Below are 16980 nucleotides of genomic sequence, written 5' to 3'. Positions count from 1 at the left end.
TAATCTTGTTTTAGAAGAGGAATGTGGAGGCAGATGGACTGTGGATTGAAAGATCAACTGAACGATCTCTGGCAAGAGAATACAGTTTGCCCCCTAAATGTTATGCATCCTTCACTGCCCAGCATGATGCTGAATCTACCAAGCTTCAGTCATCTTGGTGTAGGCAATCTGGTGCAGTCTTTTAGGAATGCCCAGGATGTGGGCATGGTGCCCTAATTCCCCTTGACAGTAGCTCTGTCTTCTTAGAAACCACTTTAGAGGCATCCTCTGGTTTGGTGTTGCCTTGTAGCCTATGGTGGGAGGGAGAAACACTTCTGCTGGAGAAATGTGCATCTTCTCGGATGTAGAGATCTAGTGGCACAGTTATCTGGAGTGGGGCCTCAGCTGGAGCTCCCAGGGCCCTCGCATCGTGTGAAGATTGCGGATGAAAATCATCCATTTAATCACACTGCATTTTCAAACCACGTTTATTGAACCTCTTTAACAGACATAAGTTAAGAACATATTAATTTGATTCCCTACCACATAAGATGGTGGATGAACATCCATGGTCTCATAAGCAATAGCCATGTCCCAGGCATCAACAATGCCAATTTTGAGATCCTGGAAAATGTCTTTTGCGGCAAGATACTGGGCATAGCCATGGAAGTTACTGAACCGTTCTGGATCTGTATGCATCTCCCGGAGGTTCTCTGCTTTGATGATGACCGTTGTACCTGGGCTTCTCCAGAGGAGGCGCTGGATGGCTTCCCGCACATTAATTGCCCTTCGGATGAAGAGCTCGATGGGAAATGGGCGGAAATGCTGGCCCAGGGAAACGACAATCACTGTGTCGTTGTCTCCTGCCACGCTGTCAATCTCCCAAGCAACGTAGCTGTGATCTTTGACTGAATAATCATGAGCAGTGATGATGGGGTGGCCGTGTTTCTTCCAGCTGACCTGAATGTTCCTAGCCATGTCCACGGCAAGCAAATTCCGAAGCTTCCCAGTTCCATGGGTGTCAAAATATTTTAGGGCTAATGAGAAAAGCAAAGCAAATGATTAATACAATGCCAGAGAAAAGAACTTACATAAAACTTAAGAGTGCAGACATCTCTTTGAGAGGTAGAGAATTGTTTGAAAGTAAGCTGTGATTCTTAGAAGATTCATTTCTTAATTTTTACCTCGGCAGGTTATGTGCATGTACAGTTCTGAATTCAGACCCACACGGAGCCAGGATATAGTGCCAACAGCAGTGGTTTTTTCAACTGTGGCCACCCTTTGTGTCAGTTGTGAATCAGCCATTTTGGGTATGGAGTTTCTCCCTCACATCAGCCCGAGTAGCTGTGATTGTGCTGAGAAAGCACAGAGCTTCTGGTTATATACAACTCAGAGTTTGAAGGAAGAACATCGTTTTAGAGCCGTTTGGCTGCTGATAGGAAGTACCCTGAGGAAGGATACCAAATCTTGTGCAGGAGCCGCGCAACATGAGCAACAGAGCAACCCTGTCTGGAAGCAGCATGATGGGGCTCCATGGCCTCAAGGCAACCTACTGCTCACTGTGTTTGTGAGATGCTCCAGCCATTGCCGCACTGTTGAGTCTCCCAAGAAATAAATCAGTTTTCCTCTTAAGCATGTGTAAATCTGATCCAAGGTCCCAAAATTGGCCAAACTGCAGAAGGCAGGGTTCCACTGGTTCCGCCAGATGAAGCCACTGGGCAACGGAGAACCCATCCCAGCCACACACTTCTTGCTTGATGTCTGTCTGCCTGGTGAAAGAAAGGAAAGCAACACATGGAGAGTCCAACTGTTGCAACTGAGGGGGGCTGGACAAAAGTGATGTGGAAAATGTGAATTGCTGGGGAATCACATAAGAAACCAAATAAATAATTTTTTGTTTTAAAAAAAAATCATTTGGCGTTAACAGCACTCACAGCCACCCTTGTATGTCTTCCCCTAGTGCATCGTTAAACTGATTCATGACCTCAGGTTGGACTCCAGTGACTTTCAAAGGAAATCTAGAGAGAGAGAGAGGACAGTGCTGTCCTTGGATCTTACTCCTAATCATCAGGAATGCAGGTTTCTATAGAATTCTACTTTCCCAGATCAATTTAAACCAGCTACTTCTGTTTCGTACAAGTTGTTCCTTAACATTTAAAAACGTTTTAACTTTTGATGGAAGAAGAGGAAGGAGGAGGAGGAGAAGCAGCCGCAGCAGCTAAGAGCTCAGGATTAGCTTGAAGTGAGATAAACGCTCAGCAGCTACTTTGAATGGGCAACTATGATCACTGAAAGAAGTTAATCTGTGTTTCTGCTGCAAAGGATCTTGTCCCTCAGTCTTTGTTCCTAAAGGCCTCCTACCTCTCATTTTTAAAATGAACGTCCACTTTCAAATATTCTTTAACTTGTGCAGCCACACAGTTTTAAATGTTCAATGCTAGACCCCCTTCTCTCCCTCTCTCTGCCCTCCAGTCGCTACCGTGCCCTGCCATTATTCTGCAGATCCAAACCAGGTTATGGGAAACCTCGTTTATATATTCTGTTTCAGAAAACTTTGCTTCTTTTTTCAAATAGGCACAAACAAACTCATGTTCCTGAAAGTCTTTGGCCTTGATTCTCTTTCCTTCGGGAGCTCCCCTCTTTTTCTCGTTTTCGTCTCACTGCACAGTGACACGGTTCCTCCTGGTCAGCACACCTGTCTTCCCAGGTTGCCAAAGTAACCTGGCAAAGAATCAGAGGAAGAAGCCTCAGCGCTGCCCAACAGCTCCTTCCAGAGCAGAAGAACACGGCTTGCTGGTGTGGCTTTCTCCAGAAATGTCCTTCCTTCTGCTGGTTTTTCCTTCTCTCCCGAGGGACACCTGTGGGGTAGGACAAGAAGCCCGTGGCTGCGGCAGGAGCAAGTGAGTCACTTCCATCCCCGTTCCGCCATCCGTGCTTACGACCTGCCCCTTTGCTTCTCCTCCTCCCTCCCTTCTCTCGGTCTGACTGGTGTCCACTCAGGTGAAGAACCAGAAGAAGGAGATGCCCGGGAGAAGGCAAAGCAGCAAGCAAAAGACCCGAAGGCCGCAGGGTACTGGCACAGGCTCAGAAGCCGTGTTCTCACAGCAGCCTTAACTATGTCAGTTACAAGTCTGATAAATGTGAGGGCTAACCGAGGTCAGCCTTAGTGGAAAAAGCCAGCCCATTTTGTTGGTTTATAGTTCAGCATATGGTGCAGACAGAGAAAATGGTTTAATTCATTATCCACTTCCGAATGCAGCCAGGCCTCAACCCCAGAAGGCAGTAGCATGAATGCCATGGCGCAAGAGGTGCGCCACTCTAGCTGCCCCGCTCTCTGGCCATAATGACTGTCTGCCTGTCTCCCTTCTTTATGGCAGCCGATCCGCAGCTGTTGCAGAAAGGTCTGGGAGGGTGTGTCCCCCATAAATTGCCTTCCTCTGGTTTAAACAGAAAATGCCCCCCCAAGCTTTACTTTTGTCATCTAAAGCTATTCTTTCTCAAGCTCTAGCTTCTGTTTTAACATCCAGAGCTGCCTCACCCAAGATGCCAAATGACAGCACTGCTAAAGGTGCCCAGGTGCGCATGGACTAAAGTGCAAGGAGATCTGCTGTGGCAGAGATATCTGGCAAATGAGCAGAAGTCACTTTCTTCCTTGTTATATTCATGGTCAATTCATTAACGGCAGCAGCACAATATCTTTTCAAGAGTGGGTCTTGTTGGGCTCAACGCATGTTGTCTTCCAGCTTGAGTGGGTTGCTGGGATTAGAGAAGGAGACAGGCATGTAAAGGTCCTTACGACTATCTCAGGGGAACTGGCTGAATCCACACGGTTGTCACAAATCCACAAATTAGCTGTCATTTTTTTCAAACAGCCACAACAATTTGCATCTTTGCCCAATAGTGTTTTCCTTTTTTTTTGCATATTTAATTTGGCATTTTTTTACCCAGGGATTTATGAAAAGCTTACTAAAAGTATGCAACAGAACCTGAGTCTGTCTATATGGTTTTTGCCTTAGCTAATTTAGGACTGGTCCTATGCATGGCTTGTAAGTTATAGACTGCCTAGATGCTTAGAACATAGAATGGGAAAACATGCAATTTCCAAAGGAAAACTGGGTTCATTTCTTGCAGTAGGAACACCAGAGAGTCACCTCAAAGGCCAACAGTAATTTTATCTTTAATTATAGCCAATTCTTTATAAAAAATAGATCACTACTTTTGTGGAATAGATTCATCTTAAGTTGTCATACATACAGTAGATACATCCCTCTGAATGTGTATAGAGAGAGAGAGGTGTAGGCAGCAAAGTCACTGAGAAATAAGATGCGAAGAACAGACTGACGGTTAAGCCAAGACTGGCATAGGCCAGTCACAGTGAAATGTTGAGGAAAATACCAGTGCTCTTGCACCGGTGAGCTACTTTCCACATAAAGTGGCAGTAGGATACCCCTTGGACCAGTTCTGACCACAGTAGGAGAACTCAGCCTTTGGCTAAACGGCAGTGCATGCTGCGGTCTCCCTCAAACGTTCCTTTGTCCAGCAATGGCCATTTTGACTGCAGGAGAGAAGTTGAATTCCTGATCTCTTGCTGATGTCAAAAGACACTCGTACCGACCTTGTTTTAGAAGAACAGGTCACAGAAGCCAACTAACCTCTCTCTCTCTCACACACACACATGTATGGAATCCCCAGCTTAATCAAAACTGAGCCTGAATACAAAGTTTTTGCAGCATATATTAAGGAGAGATCATAGATAAGTCACAGGGCGAATGGAATTCCAGGGCCATATCCTGGAACTGTTTCCTCTACCTCTGTGCTGCTGTATATTGAAGCATTAACAACGCAAAACCATGAAGAATTATTTCAGCTTGATTTTGGATAATCAGCCCTAAGGGGGGGGGATCTTCTATGAATAACACCGTTCAAGACGCTGCATCGATTCTCCAGCGTTGTAAAGAGATGGAAGCAAATCTAAGCGGGCTTCCAACAGGTTCCCTTAAGCGATGTAGTCAGCCAGGGGAAAGTCACAGGGACTCAGCTTGTTTCCTACAAAGCTGGGGAAAACAAGGTTTCAGAAGGCAAGTGGGTTGCATTCTCAGCCCACTTTGGTCAGTCTAGTTGGGAGCCCACATGGACATGTCATCCAGAGTGTGGAATAGACTTGGCAAGAAGGTTGCTGGGCCCCATCCTTTGAAATCTGACCACATTGCGTTGATGAAATAATTGGGTGTGTGCGTGTGCGTGTGCGCGCACGCGCATGACAGCTTGTGAAAGTGGACCTCCAAGCCCCGCTTTTTCATGTGAGGCAAAATAAATGAGTGTCAGTGTCAATGGGAAGGAGGCTCTAACACATCAGCTTCAGCCTCATTGCTCCCAGCCCATGTCTCCCCAGAATGTATTGTGTAGGGAAAAAAGACATGAGGGATGAAGAAAGATTAAGGTAGTTCTCCATCCACAGCTGCTTGCTACAGTATGTTTGTTTTTAGGCTGGTATGTCCACTCCCATACCTTCTGGGAGCTGTCAGGTACCAAAAAAGGAGAGACCAAAGGCATCTATTGCTGTTCCAACAGGAGTCCCTTTCCTTTCCTTTCCTTTCCTTCCCTTTCCTTCCCTTCCCTTTCCTTCCCTTCCCTTCCCTTCCCTTGCTTCCCTCCTTCCTTCCTTCCCTCCTTCCTTCCTTCCCTCCTTCCTTCCTTCCTTCCTTCCTTCCTTCCGAAGCACTCTATGAACTGGAGTTGTATTGCCACCAACCTTTAAAGGGGTGTGTGTGTGTATAATCTAACAGATATAAGTTAAAAACATAATGATTTGATTCCAGACCACATGGTTTGGTGGGTGGACATTGTTAACAGCATAAGCAATGCTCATATCCCAAGCATCAATAAAACCGACATCAAGGCCCTGAAAGACGTCTCTTATGACAAGATTCTGGGGGAAGCCATTGATATCACCAAAGCGTTCAGTCTCTACGTTCAGTTCTCTGGTGTTTTCCGCTCTGATGAGGACACGTGTTTCTGGGCTCCTCAGAAGTAGGTGGCAGACAGCCCTACGAACATCTAGCAATTGTCTTACAAAAATATGCATGGGGAAAGGCCGGAAATGCTGCCCCAGAGTGATAACAATGGCTGTGTCTTCATCCCCAGCTAGCCTGGCGATTTCACTGCTAATGTAGTTGTTGTCTTTTATGGAGAAGAACTTCTTTGTCACGAAGGGGTGCCCGTGCTTTTTCCATTGGATGAACGTGTTTCTCTCCAAATCCATAGCCACGTGTGTCTTGAACACTCCAGCACCATGGTAATCAAAAAACTTTAGTGCTAGCAAAGAATAAAGGAACAGAGTGTTTGAAAGGAAGCCAGAGCCTAAGCAAGGGGGAATTGAACATGGGGGCTGTTCAGTATGAGTGTGGCTCAGGAGGACTGCAGGATGGGATCCTGCATGGGCACAGCAGTTCAACTCTTGCTTAAGTACAAATCAGTGTTCCCTCAGTAACAGGAACGTGGATTCTGCAATTCAACTCCGAGAAGAATGCGGCCCCTCCTGGCTGGCAGCAGAGTTGCAAGTTACAATCCTTGGATTGACATTTGGCCACAACTATTTGCATTCGTGAAATAATAAAAGGGGGTAAGCATACAAAGGGCCTGGAAGAGGATAAGGCTGACCTCTCTTGAGTCACCCTAACTTGGAAGATTCCCCTGGCCATGCATAGTCACCACTGAGCACATAGCTTGAACTCTGTTGTTTGGTTCCTATCCTGCCCCTCCTATCATATGGCTGATTACAGGAGCTGTTCCTACTGGGGAGAGTTCTCCTGTGTCCCATGCTAAAATCTAGCCTACAGTACCTTATCCAGCTGTAACATATTTTGTATTTCATCAGGGTCCATTCCTGATCTACAGAGATGAGGTCTTAAGGAAAGTGAAGAACGGGCCTGTCCACCAGCTGCTATCCACCAGGTCACAAATCAAAACAACAAGACCCACCCAAACTGAGCTGCCGCCCTGCTTCAAAACTTCAGGAGAAGTACGGTCTGCACATCAACTGGGCCTGCGGCTGTCCAGCATCTGGAGCTCCCTTGAAGGGCTTGAGCTGCTCCTTGCTTGCGGCAGCCACGTGAAAGAGGGCAATCTGGGAACTGGAGGGATTTGAAAGAAGAATCACCCTTCCCAAACCACTTACAAACTAGGCAAGGGGAATTTAAGATCAGCTGCGTTGCTTGCTGTGAAAAGGAAGATCACTTTTTCATCCTGTGGCCCAATGAAGAGCAAATAAGAAAGAAACCAGCAGGCACATAATGGCTGATTTTGAAGAGGTGGCGCCACTATATCAAATTATGGGAGGGAGAAGAAGCATGGGCATCATTCAGCTGAGCTAATTCATTCAAATTTCAAAGTTAGCTTCTCTGCACACCCAGACTAGCCATGGCTTTGCCTGGGGCATCGAAAACCTCACCTAAGCGGTCACTCTTTTGATCAAGGGTCACTTTGCTCAGTTGGATGCTCGTTATTTAATTGTGACCCCCAAAACAAAAGAATGGGCTGCTAGGAAAGGCAGAAGATCAGGAGACGGAGCCAAGAAAACAGGATTCTGGAGTGGGGGAGCGATGTCAAGGCAAGGGAGAATGGGGCAGAAGCTCTCAAGCACAGCTGCAGACCCACATCTCTCAAGAACATACTTGCCACCTTCTCAGTAAGAGAATAAATCCACTGTCGCAATGTTGAATCCCCCATGAGGTAAATCATTTTCCTCTTCAGGCATGCATGGATTTTATCCAGAGTGCTAAAATCGGACACGGAGCAAAACTGTGGGTACCAAGCATTGTGCAAGGCGTAGCCGCTGGGGATGGGCGAGCCCATCCCAGTTCTGCATTTTCCTCTTGCTATCCTGGCACTTCCTAACAAAAACAAATGAAGAATATTTGCAGGTGAATGTGGGGGAGAGAGCTGAACTCCTGACGCCTCAATTCTCTTGGGGGAAGTTAAACTGCCCTGCATGTAGAATACCCCTCTGTACCTTTTTTATTCCTATTCCAGCTGTTGGAAAGGTGAATCCCGATACGCTTTATTGTAGAATTTTAGTTTTCCTCCTTTGTTAGATACTCAAGTGTGTGTAGAATAATTGTGTCTGACACTCTACAAAGTAGAGGATTTCTGCTCCTAGGAGCTTACAATTGGAAGTATAGTGAGTAACAGAGATAAAGGCAAACAGATTAAACTTAGACTTAATTACGGCCAAAGAGTTAGTTCTAACTCTGACTATATTTTTGGAATATGCAAGATTCTTGAAACTGCCTTGGTTAGGGGGAGGTTTACAAATCAAAGTAAGTTATTCAGGATTTTATTCCCAGATTGGGGAAAGTTTTAATAGAGTGAAGTGTCAGTTAAATTTAGACTCTTGGGACATGATATCCTCACTATTCTTCCACAAAGATAATTGGACTATACAGATCAAATACTACAAGCTCTATAATGTCTTCTGTAGCATGTGAAAAAAAAGTGACTCTTAGAACAGAATTTTAGCCAAGATCCAAAGCCATCAGTGTCAAGCGGCATCATGTAATCAATTCGTAATGTTTTAAAAAAAGTAAAGATAACTTACTGTTGCAAGATAAAACCTGGATCTCCCCAAACTTCTGAGGGATTTCAACTCCAATCTTGTTCCTTAAAAACAGGGAAAACAGCACTGATCATGCACAAAAGGGCTGTCTTGGCCAACCAAGAGATATGGGGCTGATAGGAGGTCTCACTGAGGATGAAAATCTGCAATGGGCTGCACCGTGGGTCAGGGAAAAAAAAGATTTTAATGTTCTTTACATTTAAATCTAATTATTTCTCTCCAGTCATGCATTTAAACTTTTCTTCTTCTGCCTTTCACCATAATAATTACAATTTGGTAATAACTTTTGGTGTACTTGGGAGCTGCACCCAAGTTCTGGGCCTCAGGTTCTGCACCTCTGCCTTAGAAAACTGTGGTTGGTCCACTTAACATGAAAAACTGCCACTTAGAAGGTCTGTTTTATTGGCTGGACCAGGATGAACAAAAGGGCTCAGCAATTCTTTTTTTAACTTCATTGCCTTAAAACTGTCAACAAAACTGCTAATACCTCATTCGTAATACCATCCCTGACACTTTTAAAATCATATGATACGATTAAAAAATGATGGATCACAGTGTTAAAGTCAGCTGGATTGTTTCAAGTCTAGGCAGAAAGGCCCTTATTGTCCCCCCTCTCCCCCAAAACTAAATATAGCTTTATTGATTGAACATTTAAAACGCACTGCAACTGATTATTTTTTGCCCACACATTCAAAACTACAGCCTTCATTTGAAACATTTCAAGAAAGTCTTTACTGCAAGACAAGTGATGGAGTGGAAGTACAGTATGTATATGGAGTGGCTGTTGTGGTTCAAACAGCACATTTGGAAACTTTGCTGTTGGCAGGACATCTTTTCCTTAACTGATTAATTTGGAGGGTGTGAACTGATTGCTGCTTTGGGGAAGGTGAGACAATAGGGACAGGGGTTTAAGTGAATATTGAATGAGACTATCTTTACTTGGCTGAACAAATATACCTGCAGGTAGCTTTAGCAAGCAGGAGAAAAATCCACGGGGTGGGTCCCCCCCAACATTCTTTGGTTTTCTTGCTGTCAGTCTTCAGGTATGCTCACCTAATGATGTGCCTGCCAGAGTTGCGAAGACACCCAGATAGTTCATGGAGAAGATGAGCTATCAGGTCTTCTTCTCTGCAGGTCACTGACAGGTGGATTCAGATAATGATGGGAAAGCGATTGAAGTGATATAACCAGGTGGGAATCCTCGACTCATTCCGCATTTTCAAGGAGTTCCAGGAAATGCTTTATTCTAACAACTCAACTGTAATGTGGCAAAACACTCATTCTGTGGCTCCTGCATAGCTGTTGCTCCTGACGAGCAGCCCACTTTCTATACAGAAAACAATGCCTAACTTTCAGAATGTGAAGATATCGCTCCACCTGGTGGGTAGAAAGGAGGAGGCTGGTGGGGACCTTTTTGATGGCACTGACACCTTAGTGCTATGGTGATGCTCCTTAGGACTTGCCTGATACGGGCCAGAAGAATCTGAGAAGAGGGGCTGATCACAGCAAGGTCAAAGGGGCACATGGGGCACTTTAAAGGGAAGCCACTTATGTTGGCTGGGATTGTGGAGGTTGTTGTCCCAACATCTTAGAAGGCACCCTGTTGAGTAAAGCTGGTTTACGATCAAAGTATACAGTATTTAGGCTAGCGTATTGTAAAAGCAGTTATGAAATAAACAGTATAGAATAAGGCATTTCTTGGAACTCCTTGAAAATGTGGAATGAGTCGAGGATTTTCCTGGGTCTCCTTTACATTTTATGAAAAGCAAGCCAGTGTGAGTAGTGGTAAAGATGCTGGACCAGAACCAGGAAGTCCCAGGTTCAGCCCCAGAAGCTCACGGGGTGACTTTGGGTCAGTTGCTCTCTCTCAGCCCAATCTACTTGAAGGAGTATTTTTGTAAATATAAATGGAAGGAGGGAATATTATGTAAACACCCTGAGCTGCTGGTGGAAAGTCTGGATATAAATCAAACAAATGAATAAAATGTATATAACATATAAATAAATATAGTGCAGGGACAAAAAAAATGCTAAAATGTTAGGAATATGTTGCTTTCCATGTATTCGCTGACTGCTGGTGCCCCGAGACATAATTTAATAATGATCTTGCTGAAAATCTGGCAAAGAGTACATATGTAAAAATGAAATAAATAGAACTGAAGGTGTAGTTGTTAAGATGTAGGAATTAATTAAAGCTGTAAGAAAAGGTTATTCAGAAAGTTATAGCGTATGCTATTTTGCTTTGACTTACTTTGTTTGACACTTCATTTTAGTAGACAGATCCTTCATATATTGATTGACTATGGAGTGTACTTCTACATTTTAATTTAAGCTTGATTGTAATACAAAATTCAGTTGAAAAGGGGGAAAATACATGAAAGAGACTTTTCAGTTACCTATCCTCTATTGATTTATGATGAATATCTTAAATAACAGTCGATATCCTGACTGTTAAAGTAATATTCGCCAACAGAGTATAGTTGATCTTCCTGAGAATTTTCCTTATGGTTCTTTGATTTAATATCTTAAGTCCAGAAACAGCTTATTGCCTGAATAATAACAAACATGAACATTGTCAAAACAGGGCCATAAAGCAAGGCTTCTGATTGCCATCACAGTTGGGTGAGACAACCAACAGATGCCAGAACATATGAGTGGAGAGCTCGGATAGACCTTCCCTAATTTAAAACTGGAGTTTTTGATCACACAGTTATACTTTCTTCTGCTGCTGTCCTGCATTTCCTGAGGGAAGGGCACAATTCTTTCAGATTGGGACATAACACTGTCCCCTCCCACACCCTCAAGACTGAAGAATACCAACTAGTTCATTTCACCCAAGATAATTTTGGACTTCAATATAAGAATATTTGTCTCAGATTCATAGCTTTTGCAAGGAACTTGCACAGCTTGAATATTTATATCAGTGATGTTCAAAGCCTAACAAAGGGATAATGCTGTTCAACATGTATGAAGTAACTGTGGATCTGTTAGGAAATAGTACAAATACCTGGTCAAAAGGCTCTGTTCCTGGACCGTGAGGTAGGATATTGGCCTGTTGCTAGTCATCAGGTGAACAAAAGCTTCACAAGGTATGTTCTTTGGTTTCACACAATAGAAGGCTTCTTGATCTCGTTCATTTCCATATTCACAGAGTTCTGTCTTTGTGGATATGTGGAAACCACATTCGGTAGAAATATATGAAGTTCCATTTAAAAATCTGCCTATGAATGCTATTTTGTCATAGCCTTTTTTTCTTGCAGCCCACAGGGCAGAAACTGCTTCACTGGGATGTATGAGTAAGATAGAAACTCTGACTTTACCCTCCCAAAATAAGGTGAAATTCACCAAGTAGGTTCCATTCCTGTAGTCCTTGATGTGTCCAGAAGCTCCAGCCTTGAGATTTGGTGAGAAGATCCTCACTCTTAAGAAGTCTCCCCCATATTCCTTCTTCTTCCCCAAGTAGTTGTACAAATCCAGTTGAACCAGCAAGTGCTCTCCAACACAGTAGGAGTCCTTCTGGTTCAACAGAGTGGCCTTGCTGTTCTCGGCACTTGTAGTAGATTTTATATCAGTAAAAGTAACATTGGGCATCTGCTGGTCTAATCTGGCAAGGATGTTATTTACTTCCACCTCCTTCTTTTTCTTCTGCACATTAGACCTGCATGGATGTGTCTTGCCTTTCTCACAAAATTTGTCTTCCATGAACTTAAGGCAGAAGTCTTGATCATAAACTTCTTCTGTCTGTTTTATGGAACTTTTGGGGGGGCTACAGAAGATAGTAGTCTTGAAAATACAAGAAGAAAGAGACATGAGAAAAACAAGCGATGCAGATCTCCCCAAATAAGGTGAGTACAGCAATCTTCTTGAAACAGAATGCTCTCTCACCAGACACCTGTTGGACTTCCACCAACAGAAGGGAAGTGAAGAAGGAATAGAGCTGTGGCTCTGCTTCTTGTCCCTGGAGAAAATAATGGGATGGAGTAAATCTACACCAAGGCCAGGATAGTTTTGATGCAGTGGGGGAGTTTAAATCCAGCAGATTAATTGCCAGTATGGTCCTTGACTAATCCCAAGTTTGGCTCTTCAGGATCAGATCTCAAATCCATAGTTTTTTATTAGGATTAACAAAAGTGGTACAAAAAATTGTGGAAGCTGAAAACTTCCCCAGAACTCTTCATCAAGTAAGATCTTACAAAAAGCTGGGGATTTCCAACCTCCTGAGGCTGGATGGCATCAGAAGAGGCTGAGAGCTTCTTCTCCAACTTTGAAAAGAGAAATGCAAAGAATCTAAGAGTTATCAAGACTACCCCTTTCCCATGGATTGTAGACTTGTACAAAGCAGAGGGTAATTTATTGTTTACTACATGAGTCCTACCAAAAAAGGGAAACATTTTATTCTTATCCATATATGTCCTTTTCCAAGGCAATGCTATTTTCACTAAGGAAAAGGCAAAATTCTTCTAGGGTGTTAAATCTCAACAACAAATTCCATTGTCTAGGATTTGCCTGGTGAATTCTGTCTTAACAGTAGGCTTTCTAGGTTTTCAAATCATTGGACCATTTATCAAAAATCTAAATCATTATTTTCATTTCAACTTGCCTTATAGCAATTCTGGATTTTTAGAGGACCATTTTTTCCATCCAGAAGAGCCATGCAGGAACTCTGTCCACCATCTCTCATCAAAAATGGTAAATTTTGTCTCAGTTAAATGAATGTCAGCTGCTGCCCTTCTTGAATATGATGGGTACCCCAAATGCTTTTGCTTCTCCTGGTTGGAGGCATCTACCTAAGCCTTGCAGGAGCTACCCTGTGTTTTAGACCTCCAAGTTGAAGAATGTTGATCTCTTCAGCTGATTTTTCCCCTTATGGATTCTAGAACTGCTAAGAATTAATGACAAAGGGGAGAATATCCAGGACAAAAGAATACAAATGGGGTCTCCAATGTGGGTACAGCCGCAGAAAATAACCTTTGGGACGTATGTACCACAGATGCCTCGGCAGTGGAAATAGAAGAATCTTGGATACTGAGCTGGTGTCAGCTCAGTCTTTCTTCCTGGGTATTTCTACCTTGTCCTCTAGGTATAAGCTTTCTGTCAGCTCCCAAGTGACCCTGTGTGATTGCCTCTGGGAGGCTGTTGTTCCAGATATCTGAAGAGCACCATGTTGGGGCACATGTCTTTAAACTACATGGTTCTCTATGGCTATGGAAACCAGCTCAATTTGCTCTAAGGGCAGCAGCTTCCCCTTGATCTTAGGCTGGGCTGAACTTTTCAGTTCCACATGGCCTTTTAACTGGGCAACTGTCATGCACTGCCTACCGCCGAGTAACACACAGACACTGGTTCAGATGAAGCAGGCTCTGGTTTATTCATAGCGTAGTTACAGTTGTAGAAAAAAGCTGAGAGTGACAGGAGCGCACCGGTGCGGGGTTTAAATACCCCCCGCCGGTCAGCGCCCCCTCACTCGAGGTTACGTCACCCCTACTTTGTCCAACATGCTGTCTTGCCGGTAGGTGAGGGGTTGCGAGGCCCCGCTGGCACTCCGGGATCGCCCATCATCGGTTTCCCTATTCATCCGGTGATTGCTGTCAGCTGGGCGATCTCCGTTGTGCTAGCGCTAACAGCTTGGGTGTGCCTCGTGATCCGCTTAGCCATTGTATCTTCTTCTTTCGTCTTTGTGAGTTGATGGCTGCTTATCTTGAGCCCCTTCCCCTGTTTCCTCGTTATTGTCATGTGTGCCATTGCGCTGATGTCTTCAGCTCAATGGCACTCATGACAGCAACGCTGACGAATTAGGCGGGGATTCTCCACAGGTGGAGCACTCCCACAGACTGCTTGCACCCTCCCAGCCTTGGGATTGATAGCACTGGCTTGTCACACAAACATTGGGCATCAAATGCGGTCGTTGTTACTGGCAGCCTCCAAAGAAAGCAGCTTTTCTGAGTTAATTAATCGGGAATGTGTGCCAACAACTAATTGCCATCATGCCATCACACACCAAAGATGAAAGTCATCAGTAGTGAGTCACAAACCCTGTTGATTGTGCCAAGCCTCTAAGATGGAGCATGTGAGAACAGCCAGTAAGAAAAAGAGGCTGCGGTGGGTCAGGAATCTCCTCTTCTCTCTCCTAATGTCTCCCAGCCCAGCCCAGCCCAGCCCACTCCCCTGGAGCTGAGACCAGAGGATGGCACTTCTGGAGCAGTTTAAGGCATTTCCAGGCAGGCTGCAACTTTCACCCCCCGCCCCTTCTGAGGTTGATTAGGATTAATCAGCTGTGCCATTTTAGAGCAAATGATGGATGAAAAGGCAGTTCAATCAACAAAAAGCACATTCTAAATTCTGGTTCTTAAGAACAGGGCAGATGCTGAACAACCAAACTTGCCTATGTTCATGATTAGCCCAAAAGAAGCCAGTGACTGAACCGGTCCACACACCTTAAAGGAAAGTTGGCCGCTGCTGCCAGAGTCCAGGGACAGGGTGGGGCAAAATGGTCCACTCTGGATCTTGGGGCATGGGGAGTTGCCTCCCGCTAGGCCCGCTAACTCAGTATTGTCAGCCGTGTTTCAGAGGGAAGATGCTGTCAGAGGCTAAAGAGGAGATGTTCCATTTGCAGAGTAGGTGCTTTGTCCCTGACCTACGTACAGCTCTCTCTTTAGAAAGCCGAATTTCAGAATTGGAAGACAAATCACTGACAATGGCAAGAGGCCTCAACATTTCTCTTCCATCTCAGCACCGATGGTGTCTAACACTGGCCTTCTCCAACAGGCAGATGACCCAAAGTCCCTTCCCAGCTACAATATCAGGATGGAAGATGGGATGTTGCATGCACTGTGCCCAGCGTGCCCCCTGCCCACCATGTACAGTCCTCCTTACCTTGAGGAGCTTCTCATGCAGGAGGTAGCTGAGGATGAGTAGGCTGGCTAACACCAACATCACAAATATTCTCCTGATCACACGGACTGAAAACAGCATTATGGCCAAACAAGAACAACAACAACAACAACAACAACAACAGTGTACAGGCAGAACCAAGAAGCCTGGATTCCTATGCAAGTCAATTTTTGTACTTGAGAGAGGGAAAGAAATGGTGGAAGAGCTGGTGAAAGATCTGTTCAAAAGCCGTGCAGAGAAAAGGGCTGTCCTCTGACCAGACATCACGTCACTGGGGTGGTGTGGCTTTGCTCAAAGGAATCTTCAGCCACTTCTGCAGCAAAACACGCACTTGGCAACAGGCAACAGGTCCTTGGCCAGGAGCCATGACCGCCCACAGGAGAGGGGAGGGGATGGGGATGGCCTTCGCTCAGGAGGGATGCAGTGCATTTGAGCATCACCTTCGCCAGCTGCCCCGAGGGGGGGAGGGAAGCCAACTCTCTTCCACTTGCCAGGACCTCTGTTGCAACTCTTCCAGTTTTCTGGCAGATTTAGATTTAAGCTTCCTTTTGTTTCTTTAAGTATTTGAAGAAAATGACTGTATTCTGGCTAATAGAGAAGCAAAACTGTGGTTTTTTTCTTGACAGAACAACCCTTCCTGGGGCTCCTCCCATCTGTCTGCTAGAGTGTGTTTCAGCACTAGCCCCACAGCTGTCCACAGCTGGGTCCCTCCCAGCTCCACACAACAGGTTTTTTTCTGATAGAAATGGCATATTCAGGATTCTTTTAAAATATCCTGACTGCTGAATCCAGCAATGTGTAAAACACAGTCTTTTCGGAAGGGTTAATGTTTTGTTCTTCAGCCTCGAAGCTTTCCCCTTCTTTTTCCCTTTTGTGGGACTTCCGGTGAAGATTCATGGCAATCTACTGTAGACATCTCTGAAGGAGTGGAGATGGCATTGCGGTGAGATTGGGGCCAGACGGTGAATTCTGGCTGGAAAATCTCTCCAGAAAAAGGAGAGATAATGAGATTGCCCACTTGTACTCCAGACAGCTGCTTCTCATGAGTAGACTGCAGGCGCTGAAGTTTTTGCGGTCGGCTGGTGCAGGCCCGCAACCAGGGTCTGTATCACCCGGGCAAACATGGATTCCGTGCCCATTTTGGCACCCCCAGCACTCATTTTGGTGCCCCCCCAGCACACTGCCCGGGGTACATGCCCTGCTTGCCCCCCCCCCCGTTGCAGCCCTGGGCTGGTGAGTCAAGCAGCTGGGCGTCACGGGATGCCAGCTAAGCTCACAGCTGTAATATAGCCTATATGGACATAAAATTCACTGAGGCTCATTTCTTAATCACTTTTGGAAATTGCTTTTTAACTGCTTTTTAGCTATTAGGAACCTTTGCAACAGCAAGTTTAGAGCACCGGGTGAGTTTCCTTCAATCCTTCGCAAAAGAAGTTTTAAATACATTTTTTTTTGGTCTTTTTTGGAATAAACAGCAAAATGGTGATTAGAACGTT

At 44.8% G+C, this 16980-nt stretch overlaps 2 protein-coding genes across 2 annotated transcripts; both read right to left on the bottom strand.

Moving 5' to 3' along the window:
* Window positions 1-480: 480 nt before the first annotated feature.
* On the bottom strand, window positions 481-2471 carry LOC134502833 (NXPE family member 4-like). The gene is made up of 3 exons (XM_063311344.1): window positions 2459-2471; window positions 1533-1748; window positions 481-1016 (listed from the first exon to the last, which is right to left on the bottom strand). The coding sequence occupies exons 1-3, from the start codon at window positions 2469-2471 to the stop codon at window positions 481-483; spliced, it is 765 nt and encodes a 254-aa protein (XP_063167414.1).
* A 3287-nt stretch (window positions 2472-5758) lies between these two features.
* LOC134502832 (NXPE family member 1-like) lies at window positions 5759-15565 on the bottom strand. The gene is made up of 6 exons (XM_063311343.1): window positions 15467-15565; window positions 12787-12855; window positions 11601-12376; window positions 8576-8637; window positions 7653-7871; window positions 5759-6294 (listed from the first exon to the last, which is right to left on the bottom strand). The coding sequence occupies exons 1-6, from the start codon at window positions 15563-15565 to the stop codon at window positions 5759-5761; spliced, it is 1761 nt and encodes a 586-aa protein (XP_063167413.1).
* Window positions 15566-16980: the final 1415 nt, after the last annotated feature.

Source organism: Candoia aspera, chromosome 9 (assembly GCF_035149785.1).
Source record: "Candoia aspera isolate rCanAsp1 chromosome 9, rCanAsp1.hap2, whole genome shotgun sequence".
Lineage (NCBI taxonomy): Eukaryota > Metazoa > Chordata > Lepidosauria > Squamata > Boidae > Candoia > Candoia aspera.
The sequence above is the reverse complement of the archived record's forward strand: the minus strand, read 5'-3'. Positions and strand labels throughout refer to the sequence as shown.